This window comes from Trachurus japonicus, chromosome 20 (genome assembly GCF_045865225.1).
Source record: "Trachurus japonicus isolate A0001 chromosome 20, Traja_1.0".
Lineage (NCBI taxonomy): Eukaryota > Metazoa > Chordata > Actinopteri > Carangiformes > Carangidae > Trachurus > Trachurus japonicus.
The window spans coordinates 26,501,369-26,517,452 of NC_140926.1; the positions used below are offsets into that span (position 1 = coordinate 26,501,369).

At 41.3% G+C, this 16,084-nt stretch overlaps 1 protein-coding gene and 1 long non-coding RNA gene across 2 annotated transcripts; both read right to left on the bottom strand.

Moving 5' to 3' along the window:
• Positions 1-268: 268 nt before the first annotated feature.
• On the bottom strand, positions 269-575 carry LOC146967026 (uncharacterized). Its single transcript, XR_015034483.1, has 2 exons — positions 443-575; positions 269-394 (listed from the first exon to the last, which is right to left on the bottom strand). It is a non-coding gene; the product is annotated as an uncharacterized LOC146967026 (long non-coding RNA).
• A 1,491-nt stretch (positions 576-2,066) lies between these two features.
• nrn1a (neuritin 1a) lies at positions 2,067-12,294 on the bottom strand. Its single transcript, XM_085763069.1, has 3 exons — positions 12,008-12,294; positions 4,530-4,677; positions 2,067-2,380 (listed from the first exon to the last, which is right to left on the bottom strand). The coding sequence occupies exons 1-3, from the start codon at positions 12,060-12,062 to the stop codon at positions 2,152-2,154; spliced, it is 432 nt and encodes a 143-aa protein (XP_085619195.1). The 5' UTR covers positions 12,063-12,294; the 3' UTR covers positions 2,067-2,151.
• Between the last annotated feature and the right edge of the window lie 3,790 nt (positions 12,295-16,084).

Below are 16,084 nucleotides of genomic sequence, written 5' to 3' on the forward strand. Positions count from 1 at the left end.
CCAACAAACAAACAGAAGTACATATCTTTTTGTCAGAAGGCAGTGGAAACGTCTGTGCCTCAGCAAAGAAAGAAACAACCTCCTCAAATTTATTTACTCTTTTTATGTAGTTTATGATGCTACTGTACTGTTGGGACTCGGCTTTTTAATCTAACATACAGACCTAAAATACTGTATATCACCTCTAAGATCATCTAGTATGAATCACTGGCATATGAAAAAGGGGGATGTGCTAAATGGCAACAGTCTTTTCGCTCTTCAGCCACGGTTTCTTTTTTTTTTCTTTTTCTTTTAGCTACACTGGCCATGAAGTCAAGTCTTTGTATTGCTATCAGCTGTTCAAAAATCTAACTTCTTTCTTTCTTTCTTTCTTTCTTTCTTTCTTTCTTTCTTTCTTTCTTTCTTTCTTTCTTTCTTTCTTTCTTTCTTTCTTTCTTCCAACAACTATTTTTTGCTCCCAGACTCATTCATTTCTAACACATGGTTGTGCTGAGCAGGAATGTGGCAGGACAGAGAGACGGTGGGAAATCAGCCACCGACACCAACACTGTTCAGTCTAATGTGCTTCTTCTTCTACGTCACAAATACTGTATGTTGGAGGTTCCATCTGTGTGATGTCTCCAACGGCAACTTACACTTTAACTCATGGGATTTCAGGACATGAGCACAACATCTGAAAACACACAAAAAAAAGACAGAAATATTTGCTACACCTACTTAGGATTGAGTTTTGTCATGATTTAGCTGCTAAGTCAGACCTGCAGTTAGCCTTCAGTCATTAAGCCAAACTGTCACCGCTAACTGCTCACCTTGCTAAAGTGGATTTAGCTGCTTTGCGTCAATTTGTAGTTGTTTCTAAATAAAATATGTTAGCTAGCCTTACACAACCAGGCTAAATTTACTTTAGAGTGGAGTCATTTTGGCTATGTGGAAACCATTGGTAAAAAGCTCATAAGTGACAACAATAACCCACATTTCAGAGTTTGTGCTCATCTCCTAAAATGCTTTGAGACTGTCTGAACTGACTTCATGCAGGTTAACATCAGTCTAAACGGGTCTTTAAAGAAAAGCAGGCTTTAAATACTCTCAACTAGATCCCTGCAGCCCAGAGCTGGGCGGGGAAAACGAAGCTAAGGTCACACCAGACTGACAGGGCGAGATGTCTTCACGCGGTGTTGATTCTATAAGTGTGAGCTAACTCAACAACTAAAAGTAAAACACTATCAAAACACATCTACTGCAGGCTCACGATTGACTGCAAGCCATGCTGCATGGATCAAAGACAGTATTGCAGTTTTGCTTTTTGTCAACGCCACAAATTTTACCTTTAAGAGTTGAGACTGTACAAGAGAAGATTGACCTCACCACCAATTATGACAGCTCCATTCAACTTGGTGCTAAATACCGTCTTAAAGGCTGGTGTGACTGTAGCCTGAGCACAATAAACAGCCAAGAAGAATGCAAATATAATATCACCATCAAGCATTCAGTCCATCAAACACACCGGGCTCAACAAAGTCAATTTGGCGCAATAAAAAAGGAAAAACTGTCCGTAATGGAAATGAGGTGACTGGTCTGAAATGGACTATAGGCCTAGGCTTGTCTTATTGATTTTGTGGCACTAAGCTCAGCCTTGCATTACACATGAAGATGTGCCTTTAGGCTATATAGGAACCCTAATATATAGCCTGATACTGTGTCAGCACCCAGCAGTCACACAGTGCTGTCTAGGCCTAGCCTACTAAACATCAATAATTCATGGTTGACTTTAATACTGTGTAATTCCACAATTGTAAGCGGGCAAGAATCCATCAAATTTTCATCATTGTCATCATTTCAGCTCAACGGCTGGTGAATATTTCATGTCATCGACCTCTGGGTCAGGTCAGCATGTGATTGGATGAGCGCTCCAGGAGGACGTACAGCAGATGTCTCAGGAAGGCATACTCGGCCGCCGTACACTGATGTAGTAGTAAAAACTCCATTTTTGGGTGTAGTTTTCTGGTGATGAAGTCAAACTCAGTCCTTGAAGTCGTAATTTCTGTATCGAAGAGTAGCTATCACTCTTTTCTATTTTCTTTTTTTCATTTGGGTTTTTCCATTTTTTTCTTCTTCTTTTCACTTTATGTTTTTTTTTCCCCCTTGTATCGGTTAAAACGCCAGCCAAGTCAGTACGGTGGGCAGCGTGGTGAGCACCAACGTGAGGCCCCTTGCGTCGGCAGATCTGGGGGCTCCGTTGTTGCTGCCACAGAGTTCAAACAAACTCCCACGGAAATCCAGGTTGCGGGATTCCTTTTTCAGTTTCTCCCAGAGGTCCGTGGCTCCCTCCTGGCAGTCGGCCAGCGCTGTCGTTGCACAGGAGTGGAAGTTATCCCAGTAACTAGCAGGAGAAAACACAGCAAGCATTAACACCACATGCTCAGCACTGCTGTGGGAGACTGGTTTTAACTGAATGAAGAGGAGGAAGAGCCAAGAGTGGAAGACATCCCAGAATCTGGCTCAACAGAAAACAAAGTGGGGGGGGGGGCTGTTGGAGAAAACTGAACTTAATCAAGTTTAATGCCTTCAAACATTTAACAACAGTGTGTGTTCCAAGGAGGTTACACTTGTGTTACAGACAAATCAAACTCAGTCACTGTCATGCTGCTGCCTTTAAAAAGAAATGTCTTCCATATGTGTATATATCTTCCTCCTCCTTCCTCTTTCCTTACGTATTCTCATTTATTTTATCCTTTTTTTCTCAGTTTGCTCCCATTCTTTTATCTAAATTGTTCTTTTTCTCTTCTCTCCCTGCTTTCCTTTCTTCTTTTATCGCTCCCTGTTTCCTTTCCCTTCTCATCCGTCACCATTTCTTCCATCTTTCCTTCAACCTTCCATCTTTGTCCCACTCCTTTTCCTTGAGGTTTTCATGTTTTATTCATAGTGAAGCATCATTCTCATCTACTCTTTTACTTCCTCTTTGTTCTCGTTTTCCTTCCCTCTTCTCCTACTGTTTTTTTCCCCATTATATTTTATTATAGTCCAATTTTCCATATATCAATTCTTCTCTTTTTTCTTTGTTTTGCATTAGACTCTATCTTTTTTTTTGACTGCCACCTCTCATCTGTCCATCTGTTTTTTTCTCCCTCCAGTTCATGTAAAGATGACACCAGCCTGCTCACTGACACGTGCTGCATCTCTCTCTCTCAAACACACACACACACACACACACACACACACACAGACGTTAATTGCTCAGAGATGTGGTGATGACATGACTTAGTTCAGGAGGACAACATCAATAAGAGCAGATTGGAAGATTGGATTATGTGTGTGTGTGTGTGTGTGTGTGTGTGTGTGTGTGTGTGTGTGTGTGTGTGTGTGGAGGAGTATTAATGTGCCCCTCCTGCCACGCCTCAACACCGCTGTGATGGAGCTGTCACTGAATTAAAAACTCCTGTGTGTGTGTGTGCGTGTGTGTGGAGGGGGTGTGGTGTGTGTGTGTGTGGGGGGGGGCGGCAGTGTGCCATCTGGTGCCCACCCGGTTTGGATGGTGGGATGAAAAAAAATGGGGGATGGGAAGGTTTTGGAAGTGGGGTTCAGCTGGTCCCCCCCCCCCCCCCCCAGGGTCTCTGCTTAAATCACTCATATTATTTTTGGTTTAGAGTCAAGAGAACACAAGACTGTGTGTGTGTAAATGAGGAAACCAGACAGACAGGGTTCTGTTGGAAGTTGTGGTCATTTGGAAGTTGATTTGATGTTACTTTGTAACAGAACACTGTTCTATATATTTGAACAGAAAAATCAAAGCATTTATTCAAATTGGAAAAATAAGAAAATCCAATCATTCTGGAGGGAGGTGTCAACTGAGATAAATTATATAATCTAGGTTTCTCTTTTATTAATTTATATCTCAGTAAAACCCCAGAAACAGTCCCACATAAGGACAAATACTTCTGGCAAGTAGCAGAAAAGCTATAACTAGAAAATGGTTGCAACCAGATCCTCCAACATTGGCCCATGGGATCATTCAATACTTTTGTTTGCTTCAGTTGGAGAAATGTACTCAACGCTGGGATAAATGGATTGTGTATGCACCTTAAATAGCATGAAATTATACCATGATGTATGTATATATGTGTAAAAGAATATTGTGACTTTAACTGTGCCCATGATGATCGCATGTTCCTTTTACATGGAAAAGAATTTTTTAAAAAGTAAAAAAAAAAAAAAGCTGGGAGTCGTCAAATTTGCAGTTATTCTTGTTATTCTAATATATATATATATATATACATACAGTATATATATATACAGTATATAAATATTGACAGCAGCCTTGGCCCTGTGGCTCCAGTCCCTGGTCACATGGCCCGGCTCAAGACAGTGTTTGTATCTGGGATATTTAGTCATGGGGTGAACAAAACAACACTTATACAAGCTAAAGTAATCCCATTCAATAATGCTCTGGCCAATCATCTCTGGGGTAGATGCATGAGTCATAATGCTGACACCATCTCTGGCATGTTGCAGTTGCAGGTGTGTGAACATACGTGCAGATCTTGTGCAGGTTCTCCCTGTCGTCCAGGTCCTGGGGATAGTTGACCATGTTCTCCCCCAGCTGAAGCAGACAGTCTGAGAAACCTTTAAACACCGAGTCACATTGACCAGCACTGACCAGCACTGTCTGCAGCACAGAGACTGGAGGAGGAAAGGAGGAGAAAGAAAGGGAAAGAAAACGGAAAGTTACTTCACAAAAAACGGAGCAAAGCTTCTATTTGATTAGACTTCATGGTGTCAATCATCACCATCAACATTCATGTTTGTCAGAACTGAACTCTGAGGTCAGATTCAAAAGGTCATCCACCAATATTTCACAAGCTTTACATTACATTTGGTTGACATGTATAAAGGACAGTTTCATCTGCAAACGGAGAGAGAAGTGTCAGTCACCAGAGAGGTGGGCTGAGTTACACGGTGATGGAAAGAGGGGATGGAGGTAGAGACTAACACACTGAACTCTGTATCAGGTGACCACACATAATATCACACTTTGTCAGGTGAAGAGCTTTTTGCTCATGGAAGCTGTATTGAGAAAGACTAAAAACACAATTTGTAAATGAAACAGTAAATATATTAAAGGGACATTGTGTAACTTCTCCTGTTATCTATTCATGAAAATCGATTATTTCATTCAAAAGTCTGTTTTTTATTCATCAGTAATCCCCCCATCAACAAAGTGAAGTGTTCCTTTCAGCTCTGAATTAGCCGTTCATATCATTCATATCTACATGGAGCGGCGTCTGTGAAAAGTCACCGCGGTAACGCAGTGAGGAGGAATGGAGCGTTACACTGATGCTGCATTCACCTGCAGTCGGGCAGACGGCCGTCGCTAACAAACCAGATGTCATTTTAGTCACAGAAGTCCAGAGAAAGCCGGTAAAACGTGGGTCAGGTAAACAATACCACATCGCCATGACAACATATTGTCACGTGTATTGTTTTGCCTGGTGCTGACGGACCACTTGTTTACATAGAGGCTTGTTTATGCCGTTACGTGCAGCGGCTGTCGTCCGTCTGCCGTCTGCCCAATTTCACGTGAATGCAGCATGAAGAATACCATTGAGTTGCTTGTGATATACAACCACAACGCTAGATGGGAGGAATTCCTACACAATATACCCTAAAGGAACATATAGCTTTTGATCTGTCGTGTATCATGTGGTGTAAACAAGTACAGAGCATTAAAGTAGACATCATGACACTGAATAGCTTTAGTCTGAACAAGTAGCGAATACGATATATTCATGTGAAAACAAAACATCCTTTTGTTGTTTCCTCACATTTCACTTTCACACTCCCTCTCCCTATCTCTCTTTCTCTCCTTCTCTCTCTTTCTCTCCCTCCCTCCCTCAGTGTGTGTGCGTTGTGTGTGTTGCCAGGTCTGACACGCCTCCATCCCCTCTCAGCCAGTCCAGCCCCCTCCAGTCACATACATGCACTAACACGACGTATGCACGCCTCTTTACATGACCTTTGTTAACTCATTGTGTGCGTGTGTGTGTGTGTGTGTGTGTGCGTGCGCATGTGCGTGGTTCATTAAGCAGGGGATCAGGCTGATTGATTGGTTTGGATAATAACACGCCTGCTGTCCGGTTCCACTCGATCAAACTGTGGACTAACACAGCATGACGTGTAGGACCAGACACGGATGTTAGGGGAGGACGAGGTGTGTGTGAGTGTGTGTTGTTTGTAAGGAAGCCCACATTGTAGCATTTTCACTGGCTAGGAAAGGCTTTTATAATCAAACTGTGATATAACCCATGTTATTGTAAATTTTTCAACATATATGTTACTTTAGAATCTGTATGATTTTATTTTCCTTATTATCTATAATCTAAATCTAATGTTTCTCTATGGGCTTTATGCACAGCTCCACTACTTCCTGAACTTAAACAAGCTCCTTTATTTCCTGCCTTACATTACAGTATTGGACAAACTGATTAATACAGGTGTGTCTAGTCACAATGGTCAGACACACCTGCATTAATCAGTTTGTCCAATAATGTAAGACAGGAAATAAAGGAGCTGTGCATAGAGCCTATTCTATATTAAACGTCTCATGTTAGAAGAGGAATCACTCCTCTCCACATCAAATGTCTGAGGAGAGAAGCTGTACGTATGTGTGGTATTGAACTACATAAGCTAAAAGTATAAAGTCAGTACGCTGACTCCTTTATGTCTGTTTAATGTGTGGTCTGCTCTTACTTGACCTTCAAAAGGCATTTGAAGAGAACACAGCTGTGAGCTGAGCAGCGTCTCATCTATCAGCCTCTGACTGTGGTCTGTCACATGACACTGTCCTCTTTTTGTTTTATATTAAAGCCCCTGTACAGACTTTTCATTTAGTGTTGATTTTGGCGGCCCCGGTGGACGAAAGCGGTGGTGTTTTGCCGGAATGAAGACTGCATTTCCCACTGTCATGAAGACGTTTGTCTGGCCAGCGAGTGTAGATTTGTTTTGGAAACGCCAGAAAGAAGACGGGACTTGAACTGAAAACGTTTCCTTTTTTAGCAGCTATCTGCAGCGTGCATATGGATGAGGTAATGTATCTATTCGTATCGTTTCGTCAGTGGTCCGACCCGACCATGCCTTCCAGAGATATAGAATTAGACTACTTAGAAATAGCGTATCTTCACACTGATGGGCTCATTTGCTGTTGTAGGTATGAGACACATCAGCAGAAACCAGAGACTTTTGCGTATCCAGTTAAAAGCTCTGTACCGGGGCTTTAATGAGAGTTAGGGTTGACTCTGTATAGGCCTGGCCAGGACTCTGGGTTAGCTGTCAAAGAAATAGATATAGATGCCTATTTATAATATACCATATACAATATAAAATAAAGCAGCAGTGGAAGTGTGAGGTCAGGTGCTCCCTGTGGTGGGGGGTGGGCTTCAGTTGAGGTCTATGCAGCTGTGCTCAGCACCCATGTTGTTTACAGTAAAAAAGCAAAACCACTTGGGCTGGGCTGTCTTTATGTTCACTGAGGGGACGGACTGTCCCCCTCACTGTCAATGTCCTGCTAGAAATCACATTCATGTATATAAGTGCAGCAGGAACATATCTGGAAACACATTTCTGTCTTTGGATATAAGAAGTAAATATTGTTCATTCCTGTAGTTGTGGTTTTGTGTTCTGAAATCACTGAGCAGTGTGCTGCAGCTGCTGCTTGAGTTCAGACTCACAGGTCTGAGATCAGTTCAGGGGAAGAGCTGCTGACTGAACCACAGGTGTCACAGTCATCCAGCCCAAACTCCTCCAGAGGAGGTTAGGGTTGATAAAAAGACCTTGGATTATCCAGAGGTTTCATACTAAACATGTTTGCTGCACTTTATTCAATTTCTAGATGATCCAAAAATGTATTTATTTATTTAAAGATGGCAAAGATCCAGTGGTTGTCCTTGTGCACAGAGAGAAGAGTGTAGTGGAGTCAGAGTGGACAAAGGTCAATTTATGGTTTCATATTTCAACCAGCAGTCGGTGTTGTTGACCACAGGTGTTTTCACACCAAACTTCCAGTTTCCATTCAAATAAAACTTTTACTGACTGGTTCATGAACACAACATGAAGCCACCAGCTCTAACAGTTTATATTGATCTCTCTTTAATATTCTTATAACATTAGAACAATGTATCTGCCTTATGGATATTTCTCATTGTTTCTTTCTCAAAATATTTTGATACTATATTATAGGCTAATACGTAATAAAATGCATTTAGCATATCCTGTTTTTTGTTTTGTTTTTTGGTTGTTGTTGTTGTTTTTTGTTTTTAATAATGTAATTGTTATATATGGTTATATTCAATATTTTTCTCATTTGTTGGGATGGGACATCCAGAACCTCTTTATATGGTGAGTTTAATGACCTTATATGACTTTATAGTCGTTTAGTTACCATAGTAACGTGGTAGCCGTCCTTGGACATTCCCGCTGGGATTTATGATGTTTTTGAAGACCAATGAGAATTTCTTTATTATTCTATAATATCACGTGGTTTTTAACGTATTTTAATATGAATAATGTTGTGGTATCTGTGTAATTATATTTTAGTATTTGATCGTTTTTGTTCCTTTATCGGACCTCATATTGATTTCGTGATTCAGCCTAAATGTTACAGTGTTGTTCTCAAGTCCGTAGACTGTTTGAGAATATTCTCATATTTTGTTCAGTCTGGAAATATGTAAAGCGTTCAGCCTGTGACGTGTATTTGCTGCTGTACTTGTATGTGTATGATGTGTGTTGTGTAGTGGATGTGTGATGTGTGTTGTTGTGTAGTGGATGTGTGATGTGTGTTGTTGTGTAGTGGATGTGTGATGTGTGTTGTGTAGTGGATGTGTGATGTGTGTTGTGTAGTGGATGTGTATGTGTGTTGTGTTGTGTAGTGGATGTGTGATGTGTGTTGTTGTGTAGTGGATGTGTGATGTGTGTTGTGTAGTGGATGTGTGATGTGTGTTGTGTAGTGGATGTGTATGTGTATGGACGGTGCGTGCCACGGTGTGTTGGAGGCATTACATCATCTCAAACTAAGTATCTGTTCTCACTGCAACATGTTCCCGCCTTCTCTCCGCAGCGCTCAGATCACTGTAATAATAACACTGGAATAATGATTTTTTTTCTCCCCCCCAAACGGAGGGGGAGCCATCCCCCTCCCCTCCCCCACCCACCTCCTCCGGTATCTCATTCATTTATTTATTTTTTCGTATTAATCATCGGTCACATTTTATTGATGAATATTAATATTTCTTGGACACATTTTCATCCAGTCTTTAAAACTGTATTATTAAAACCATGTATTTGTTTTTAATAATGAATTAAAGATGTAATGTTTTATTTTGCTCCTTTTTTCGTCGCATCTTTATTTTCCTTCGTTTCTTAAATAATAAAAGCATTTCGTTTATGTTTCTACTTTTTTTAAATTATTATTATTCTCAGCTGTAGACGCGACTCCGATTTTTATTCGTTTATTCTAACCTTTGCATGTTTATTCTTGGTGCCGTTTTTTTTTTTTGCCTCTTTATTTTGAAAAACACATTTTCATCCTCCATCCTTTATTAGTTTTGTGTGTGTGTGTGTGTGTGTGTGTGTGTGTGTGTGTGTGTGTGTGTGTGTGTGTGTGTGTGTGTGTGTGTGTGTGTGTGTGTGTGTGTTCTCTGGGTTGATTTTTGTTCCAGAAAACCAGGACAGTTCCATCACATGCACATGAGCGGGGGCGCGCACACCTTTTTCGTCCACGCCTCCCATCAGGCATGCTCGCACTCATTCACCCCACCTCCACATACACACGCGCACGCACGCATGCACACACTGTTGCCTGCATTGCATCGACGCCAAAAGCAGCGTGTTGTAGCTCCAACAGACACACCCACCCCGACACACGAGGCCATTTTCCGCGCGTAAAAATACCTCCCCCCCCAAAAAAAAAAAACTCGGTCTTGAATCATTGTAGAAAAATAAACGGACATGAATTTGTGTTTTTTTATAATATAGTAAGAATGACAATTATTATAATAACATGCAGCACAAACATCCCGCTCGCTGCTCACTATGAGAATATCCTCAACCCCGTTGAAATGTTTTTATTTGGAGTTCAGGTGAAGTCTGCGGCAGAGCTCCGCTCCCAGCAGCCAATCACACTGCAGAGATTCAAATGGAACGAAATAGCAGCAAATAACCCAGTTGAAGGTGGTGAAGAGGAGGGATGACGGGACGATCCAGAATCCAGGGGAGGCTGCTGAAGGAGCTCGGACTGTGTGTGTATGTGTGTGGAGGGGGGGGGGGGGTAATGCAGACCAATTAATTAACCGATTTCGTTCGATTTCCCGCCATGTAATCATCAGTCTGTGTGAAGCAGATCTTCGCGGATCAGAAAACTGACCAAATTTGCCCTGAGTCCACCTTCATCATCAGCTCCATCCTCTGCCTCCTCCTCTGGACCGTCAATATCAAACCTCTCTCTCTCTCTCTCTCTCTAACAATAGCACAGAGGAGGATTCTGCGTCTTGAATAATTCAACATTTCTCTCTACCACCATAACACACACACGCACTCGCCACACACACACACACACACACACACACTTATGCGGAGCCCTCCTCCACAGCGTCGTTATGCAATGCAACAGCGGAAAACAATCTCCATATTTCTCTTGCCTCAGCTCAGATATCTGCAGCTCTTCATCATCTTCTTATTGTCAGGTATTAGACGGATCCCGGGGGAGCAGGGTTATCTCTGTCTCTGCTGCACTAAACCCCCATTCTGTTAATACAATCTGGGTTTTTTTTGTTTTGTTTGTTTGTTTGTTTTATTCATAAAACGTGAAAAATAAAATGTGCAGATGTATCAGAGCGCCGTGCACGGAGCGGGTGCACGGCCTCTGTTGCGCATGCACAGAGATGAAAGGACATAAAGGAGATTTTTCGTTATTTTCGACCTTGTCTGTGTGTGTTGGTTGTGCAGCGGCTCGGCTCAGACTCTAAGATACATTTAATAACGCCAGCAGTCTGTTTATCCTCCTCCGGTTTTTATTCCGGGACAGCGGGTCTGACGGTGCAGCTGCTCCTGCAGCTCCGCCACTGCAGCGCCAGGCACCAAACCAACCGGGACAAGCTCGGTCTGACATTCAGTATAATAACAATAAACGGATATGTGCTGTTTTTTTTAATCCACTTTAACGAACATTTAAATTTTCATTCACCCCCCCCCCCTTTTTTTTTTTTACACGACAAAATCAAACACCGACTCAATAATATCAGAGCCACTAAAAACCAAAGCTGCATCTTTTTTTCCCCCAACATTAAAAGTGAAAAATATATGAAGGGCTTTTTTTTTTTACAGGTGGAAAAACGCAGCAAATGGCTCCAGTTGTGGGACAACGGAGGTGCAGAGAGGGAGCGAGGAGGAGGAGGAGGAAGAGGAGGAGGAGGATGGGCGGGAGGGGGGCATTCCCCTTGTTAGCACACACCACATGCACACACACATGCACACACACACACACACACACACACACACACACACTCCTAATGTGAAGTGTAGCCCCGTTGAAACGAGCCGCCGCCGCTGCTCACATTCCTCCACCGCCTCATTACAAGACAAATCAACAGGGAAACCACCGACTGTAATAACACTAGAAATAATGAAGCCACCACAAGACACACACAGCATCTTCTCTTCAGCAACGCACTGAATTAAATCAGACAAAACATCTATCTCCAAATGACTGCCACAGGCGACTGTAATTATTAAAGCAGAGTTTTAGAAGATTAAATTATAAGAAAAAATATGAAACACATTCTTCCTCAAGATGAGCCGAGTTTAGTCTTTTACAACAAATGAGAAACGACTGAAACACATTCTGAGGACCAAAAAAATATCAAAAGTCTTTCCTTCGTTAGACTAAATAATAATAATAATAATAATAATAATAATAATAATAATAATAATAATAATAATAATAATAGTTTTGGTAACTCACCTATGTGTAGAGCTACAAAGAGTGCGAGGCATTTGGAGGACCAGGTTACTCCCATTCTCTGCGTCCTCCTCTCACCATGAGAGCAGAGATTCAGAAAGTTGGAGAGCAGCTGAGGCGGAGCCGCACATTCCCCACAAACACACCCGCTAAACGGCTACATCCAGCGGCCCAGGTCCTCTCCTCCTCCGGCTGCTGTTTCTGCTTCTTCCTCTACCTTTTCCTCCCGCTCCTTTTATTCTCGCTCTTTCTTTTTCCTCCTCGTCTTCCTCTGTCGTGCTCCGCTCTGCGCTTCTTGCCCGTTTTTACGCGTCTGGAGAGAAAAAAGAAAAGAGGGGGAGAGAGAAAGCCCCTCCTCTCTCTCTCTCTCTCAATCTCTCTCAATCTCTCTCTCTCTCTCTCTCTCTCTCACTCCCACACCTCCAGTCTTCCCCAGAAGAGCCTCACGATCATCCATGACATTTAGCATTTTTATCAATACATTTTGAATAATAACTGACTTATTAGTTCGCAGCAGAACAAATCGGACCAACAGCTCATTTTAACTGAACCTCAATGTTTGATCAAAATGACTTCCTTCATTTTTTTCCCCTTGTCACACACTGTTCATGGATTCCTGCAGCAGCTATGGCCCTTATGATCAATACAGCTGACAGAGTAATCCATTACTCTGTATATAATGAAATGTCAGAGGAGAAAAAAAAGAAAAAACTATATTCATTTAAAAGAATATTTGTGAAAAGTATAATTAGCATAAAACAAGTGGGCCAGGATGCAACTTTTTCTGCTCTTATCATTTTCCATCCTCATTTGTTTATGATCTTCAGCACATCTGAACCATATGTTTGTACAAGTGCGACTGACCTTTGACCTTTACAAGAGAAATTCTTTTTTTTTTTTTTTTTTTGGGTGTGTTAGTGTGTTAGTGTGTGTGAATGCTAACTTAATGTTATATTGTTATTGTTTATTATTGCAATATCATTTCGTTGTATATTCTTTCATTCCATACACCGTTGCCCATAAAGTTGGAATAATTTTGTTTTCAGACACATTCTTCTTTTTTATTCCTTTGTTTTCTCCACAATTTGTTTATTGATTTTCCATTTTTAAGAACATATGTTCATAAACATAACAATATAACACTCAAAAACAGAAACAGAATTGATAATATCAATATGTGCATTACATACCTTATTAGCATACATACATTTCAGTGAATATCAGTATGCATACTGACACACATATCCAATGCATAAGTCCATAATTCAGTCATCTTCTTCATCTCTGTTTCTACTTCACAATACTAATACTCTAGCCATGGAACTAGTAACAAGACATTTTGAGGTCATAAGGTGGTGGCATCAGTCCTTTAGGCATTAGATGACAGCTCTGTAATCCACTGACCAGGGGTAGGTCCCATCTCCTTCCATTATAAGGATATCATTTAGCTTGTAGCAGACAGAAATTAATTAGTACGTTCCTTTACAGTCGCTGGGAAATCCTCAGGGTATAGTATGTGCAACAAACATATCTTAGCTTCAACTGGAACAACGCTTTCTGTCAGTTTAGAGATAAAGTCAAGAACCTCTTTCCAGAATATCTACCTATCTATCTTTTTTTCCCCTATTACCTATACAGGTTGATTGAGATTTACATTTCACAGTGATATTTTTGGAGGAGATTAATTGATAAAGTTTTGAGAGGATGTACACCTTATCTATCAAGAATAAATCACATTGTCAAAACCATTTCATGAGAAGAGGGAAAAAATGATATAATGATAAAATATAAAAATATAAAAAATGTATTTGAACTTTATGGGCAACAGTAGATACAATGACAATATAGGAACCTTAAACCTTAGTAACACAAGCTGCTCATAGTACAGCCACTTCCCCTTCACAATAAGAGTACCCTTATAAAAGATTCATGGATGATTTATAATTTGATTATTTATTAGCCTACCTTATTAACAGTTTATATGTAATTTATAATATGTTACACCGAATAAGAGAAGAGGAACAACATTGACTTGTTGCTTGCCAAATAGTTAGCCCATATGTCTCTGTGCTGTTTGTTAAACCACCATCAGCTCCATGAAGGTCAGAGTTTCATTGGACTGGTTTCCTGAGGCCTTGGTGAGTCACATGGGTCCACACAGGTTCTGATCAGACTGTTGTGTACAGTGGATATTCACATGGAGATGCTTGTTATTGATTAATTAAGGTTAGTGGATAGTGTTTATCAATGCATGTATGAAAACTGTCTTATGACTGATTTAGAATTGTAAATTTGTGATAATAGTGTTAACATCCAAGTTCCAAAGATTATCATAATCAATGCATAAATCCTTTGTAAGATTAGTCTCACTGTAACTTAGTAAATAAGTAGTAAAGTATCACAGTTAAAAAACCTTTAGAAACACAGTTGAGTAAAAACAGACGGCCTTGTGTTTGACCAATTATCTGATTAACACACATTTACCTCACTGGTCTCTCCTCCTGATATGACAGTACATCCCATTTTAAGTCTCTCTGTGGGACTTTGGCCTTGGCAGCTCTTCTTCAGCTCAGTTCTACTCTGCTGCTGGACCCAGGCTTCACAAAACCTGGACTAATGATACTTTGTTGAGAGATCCAGGTCTCCTGATGCAGTCTGTGCAGGATCTTCATATCACTGGAGCAGCTGCTCTCACAGACGTGGTCCAGACCTATGTGGCTGCAAAGTGACTTCCACATTAAAGGTCCCGCTATAGGCCTCAGAGTTGCTTTAAAGTCCCCCTCCAACGACCCTTTTTGGTTATTTTAAAGCATTCTCTGTGGTCTTTAAATTGTGATTATGAAGTTTTTAGCCAAAATCAACCCTTTCCCAGGGCTCTCCTTCTGCACAGCACCAGCAGCTCATTAGCAATGCGCCTCTGGGTGGTGGGCGGAGACTGCGCTGCTCTGCAACCAGCCAGCCACCCCCCTCCTTTGTTTTTTCTTGGTGAGAAACTGTGGTGGACCCATACAGACTGTTGCGGCCGCCTTACACCGAGCTCTCTGGCCTTTCACTTTTGAGCCAGATGCAGAGCGGGTCGGGAGTTTGTCAGCACTATGCCACTATGACCCCGTCAACCCCAGTCTGTCTGAAACTGCCAGTTTGTGTCTGCCATTGGTTCACAGCAATTGGAGGCAGAAAAACTCAGAAATGCAATTTTGCACTTCCTTTTCTGCTGATATGTCCTCTAACATCAGAAAAATGCCACATGTGAAAAGCAAGAAAAACACGATTTTCATCAGAGGGGGTCTTTAATCCCTCTGTGGAAGAAACAGAGTCCATTGTCCTCATGTGGACACAATGTCTCAGTAACACCTGGACACAGCCTCAGCTGACCAAACCAAAATGTCCACTTGGACTCTGGGGTGAACTGATTGGATTTTGATGGTCAAAGGTTAAAAATCAGTGTGACATCATGAATCATTTTTCACTATCATTAAAGGGATAGTTCACCCAAAATTGAAATTTCACTCATTATCTACTCACCCTCATGTGGACTAAGAGCTGGGAGTAGTTTCAGAGTCCTCCGTGGCTTCTCTGAGTTACAGGGGGTCTCGGCGTAGCAGTGCATGTCCATATAACGGTTGCAAATGGATACCAACTGTCTTCGTAACAAAAAGACACACCAAAAAACATCCAAATACCTCCATGCTGCTCGTATGTAATGTCCGTCTTGTATTGAAGCCCGAAATGCGAAATTGTCCCCCAAAAAATGAAATAAGTCTATATTTCAAGCTTGTTTGTAGCGGAAGCTTCTCGAAGCTCCTCCCAGTTCGTCCAAATTTGACGAACCAGGAAGAGGAGCTTCTGCTACAAAACAAGCTTGAAATATAGACTTATTTCATTTTTTTTCATTTTTTTGGTATCCATTTGCAACCGTTATATGGACATGCACTGCTACGCCGAGACCCCCTGTAACTCAGAGAAGCCACAGAGGACTCTGAAACTTCTCCCAGCCCTTAGTCCACATGAGGGTGAGTAGATAATGAGTGAAATTTCAATTTTGGGTGAACTATCCCTTTAATTATGAACAATGATCAC

Excerpts from the sequence above, each read along its gene's own strand:
- nrn1a (XM_085763069.1), bottom strand. The coding sequence starts at position 12,062 with ATGGGAGTAACCTGGTCCTCCAAATGCCTCGCACTCTTTGTAGCTCTA. Across the intron at positions 4,678-12,007 it reads CTTTGTAGCTCTACACATAG|TCTCTGTGCTGCAGACAGTG; the intron begins GTGAGTTACCAA and ends TTCCTCCTCCAG. Across the intron at positions 2,381-4,529 it reads AACCTGCACAAGATCTGCAC|TTACTGGGATAACTTCCACT; the intron begins GTATGTTCACAC and ends TTCTCCTGCTAG.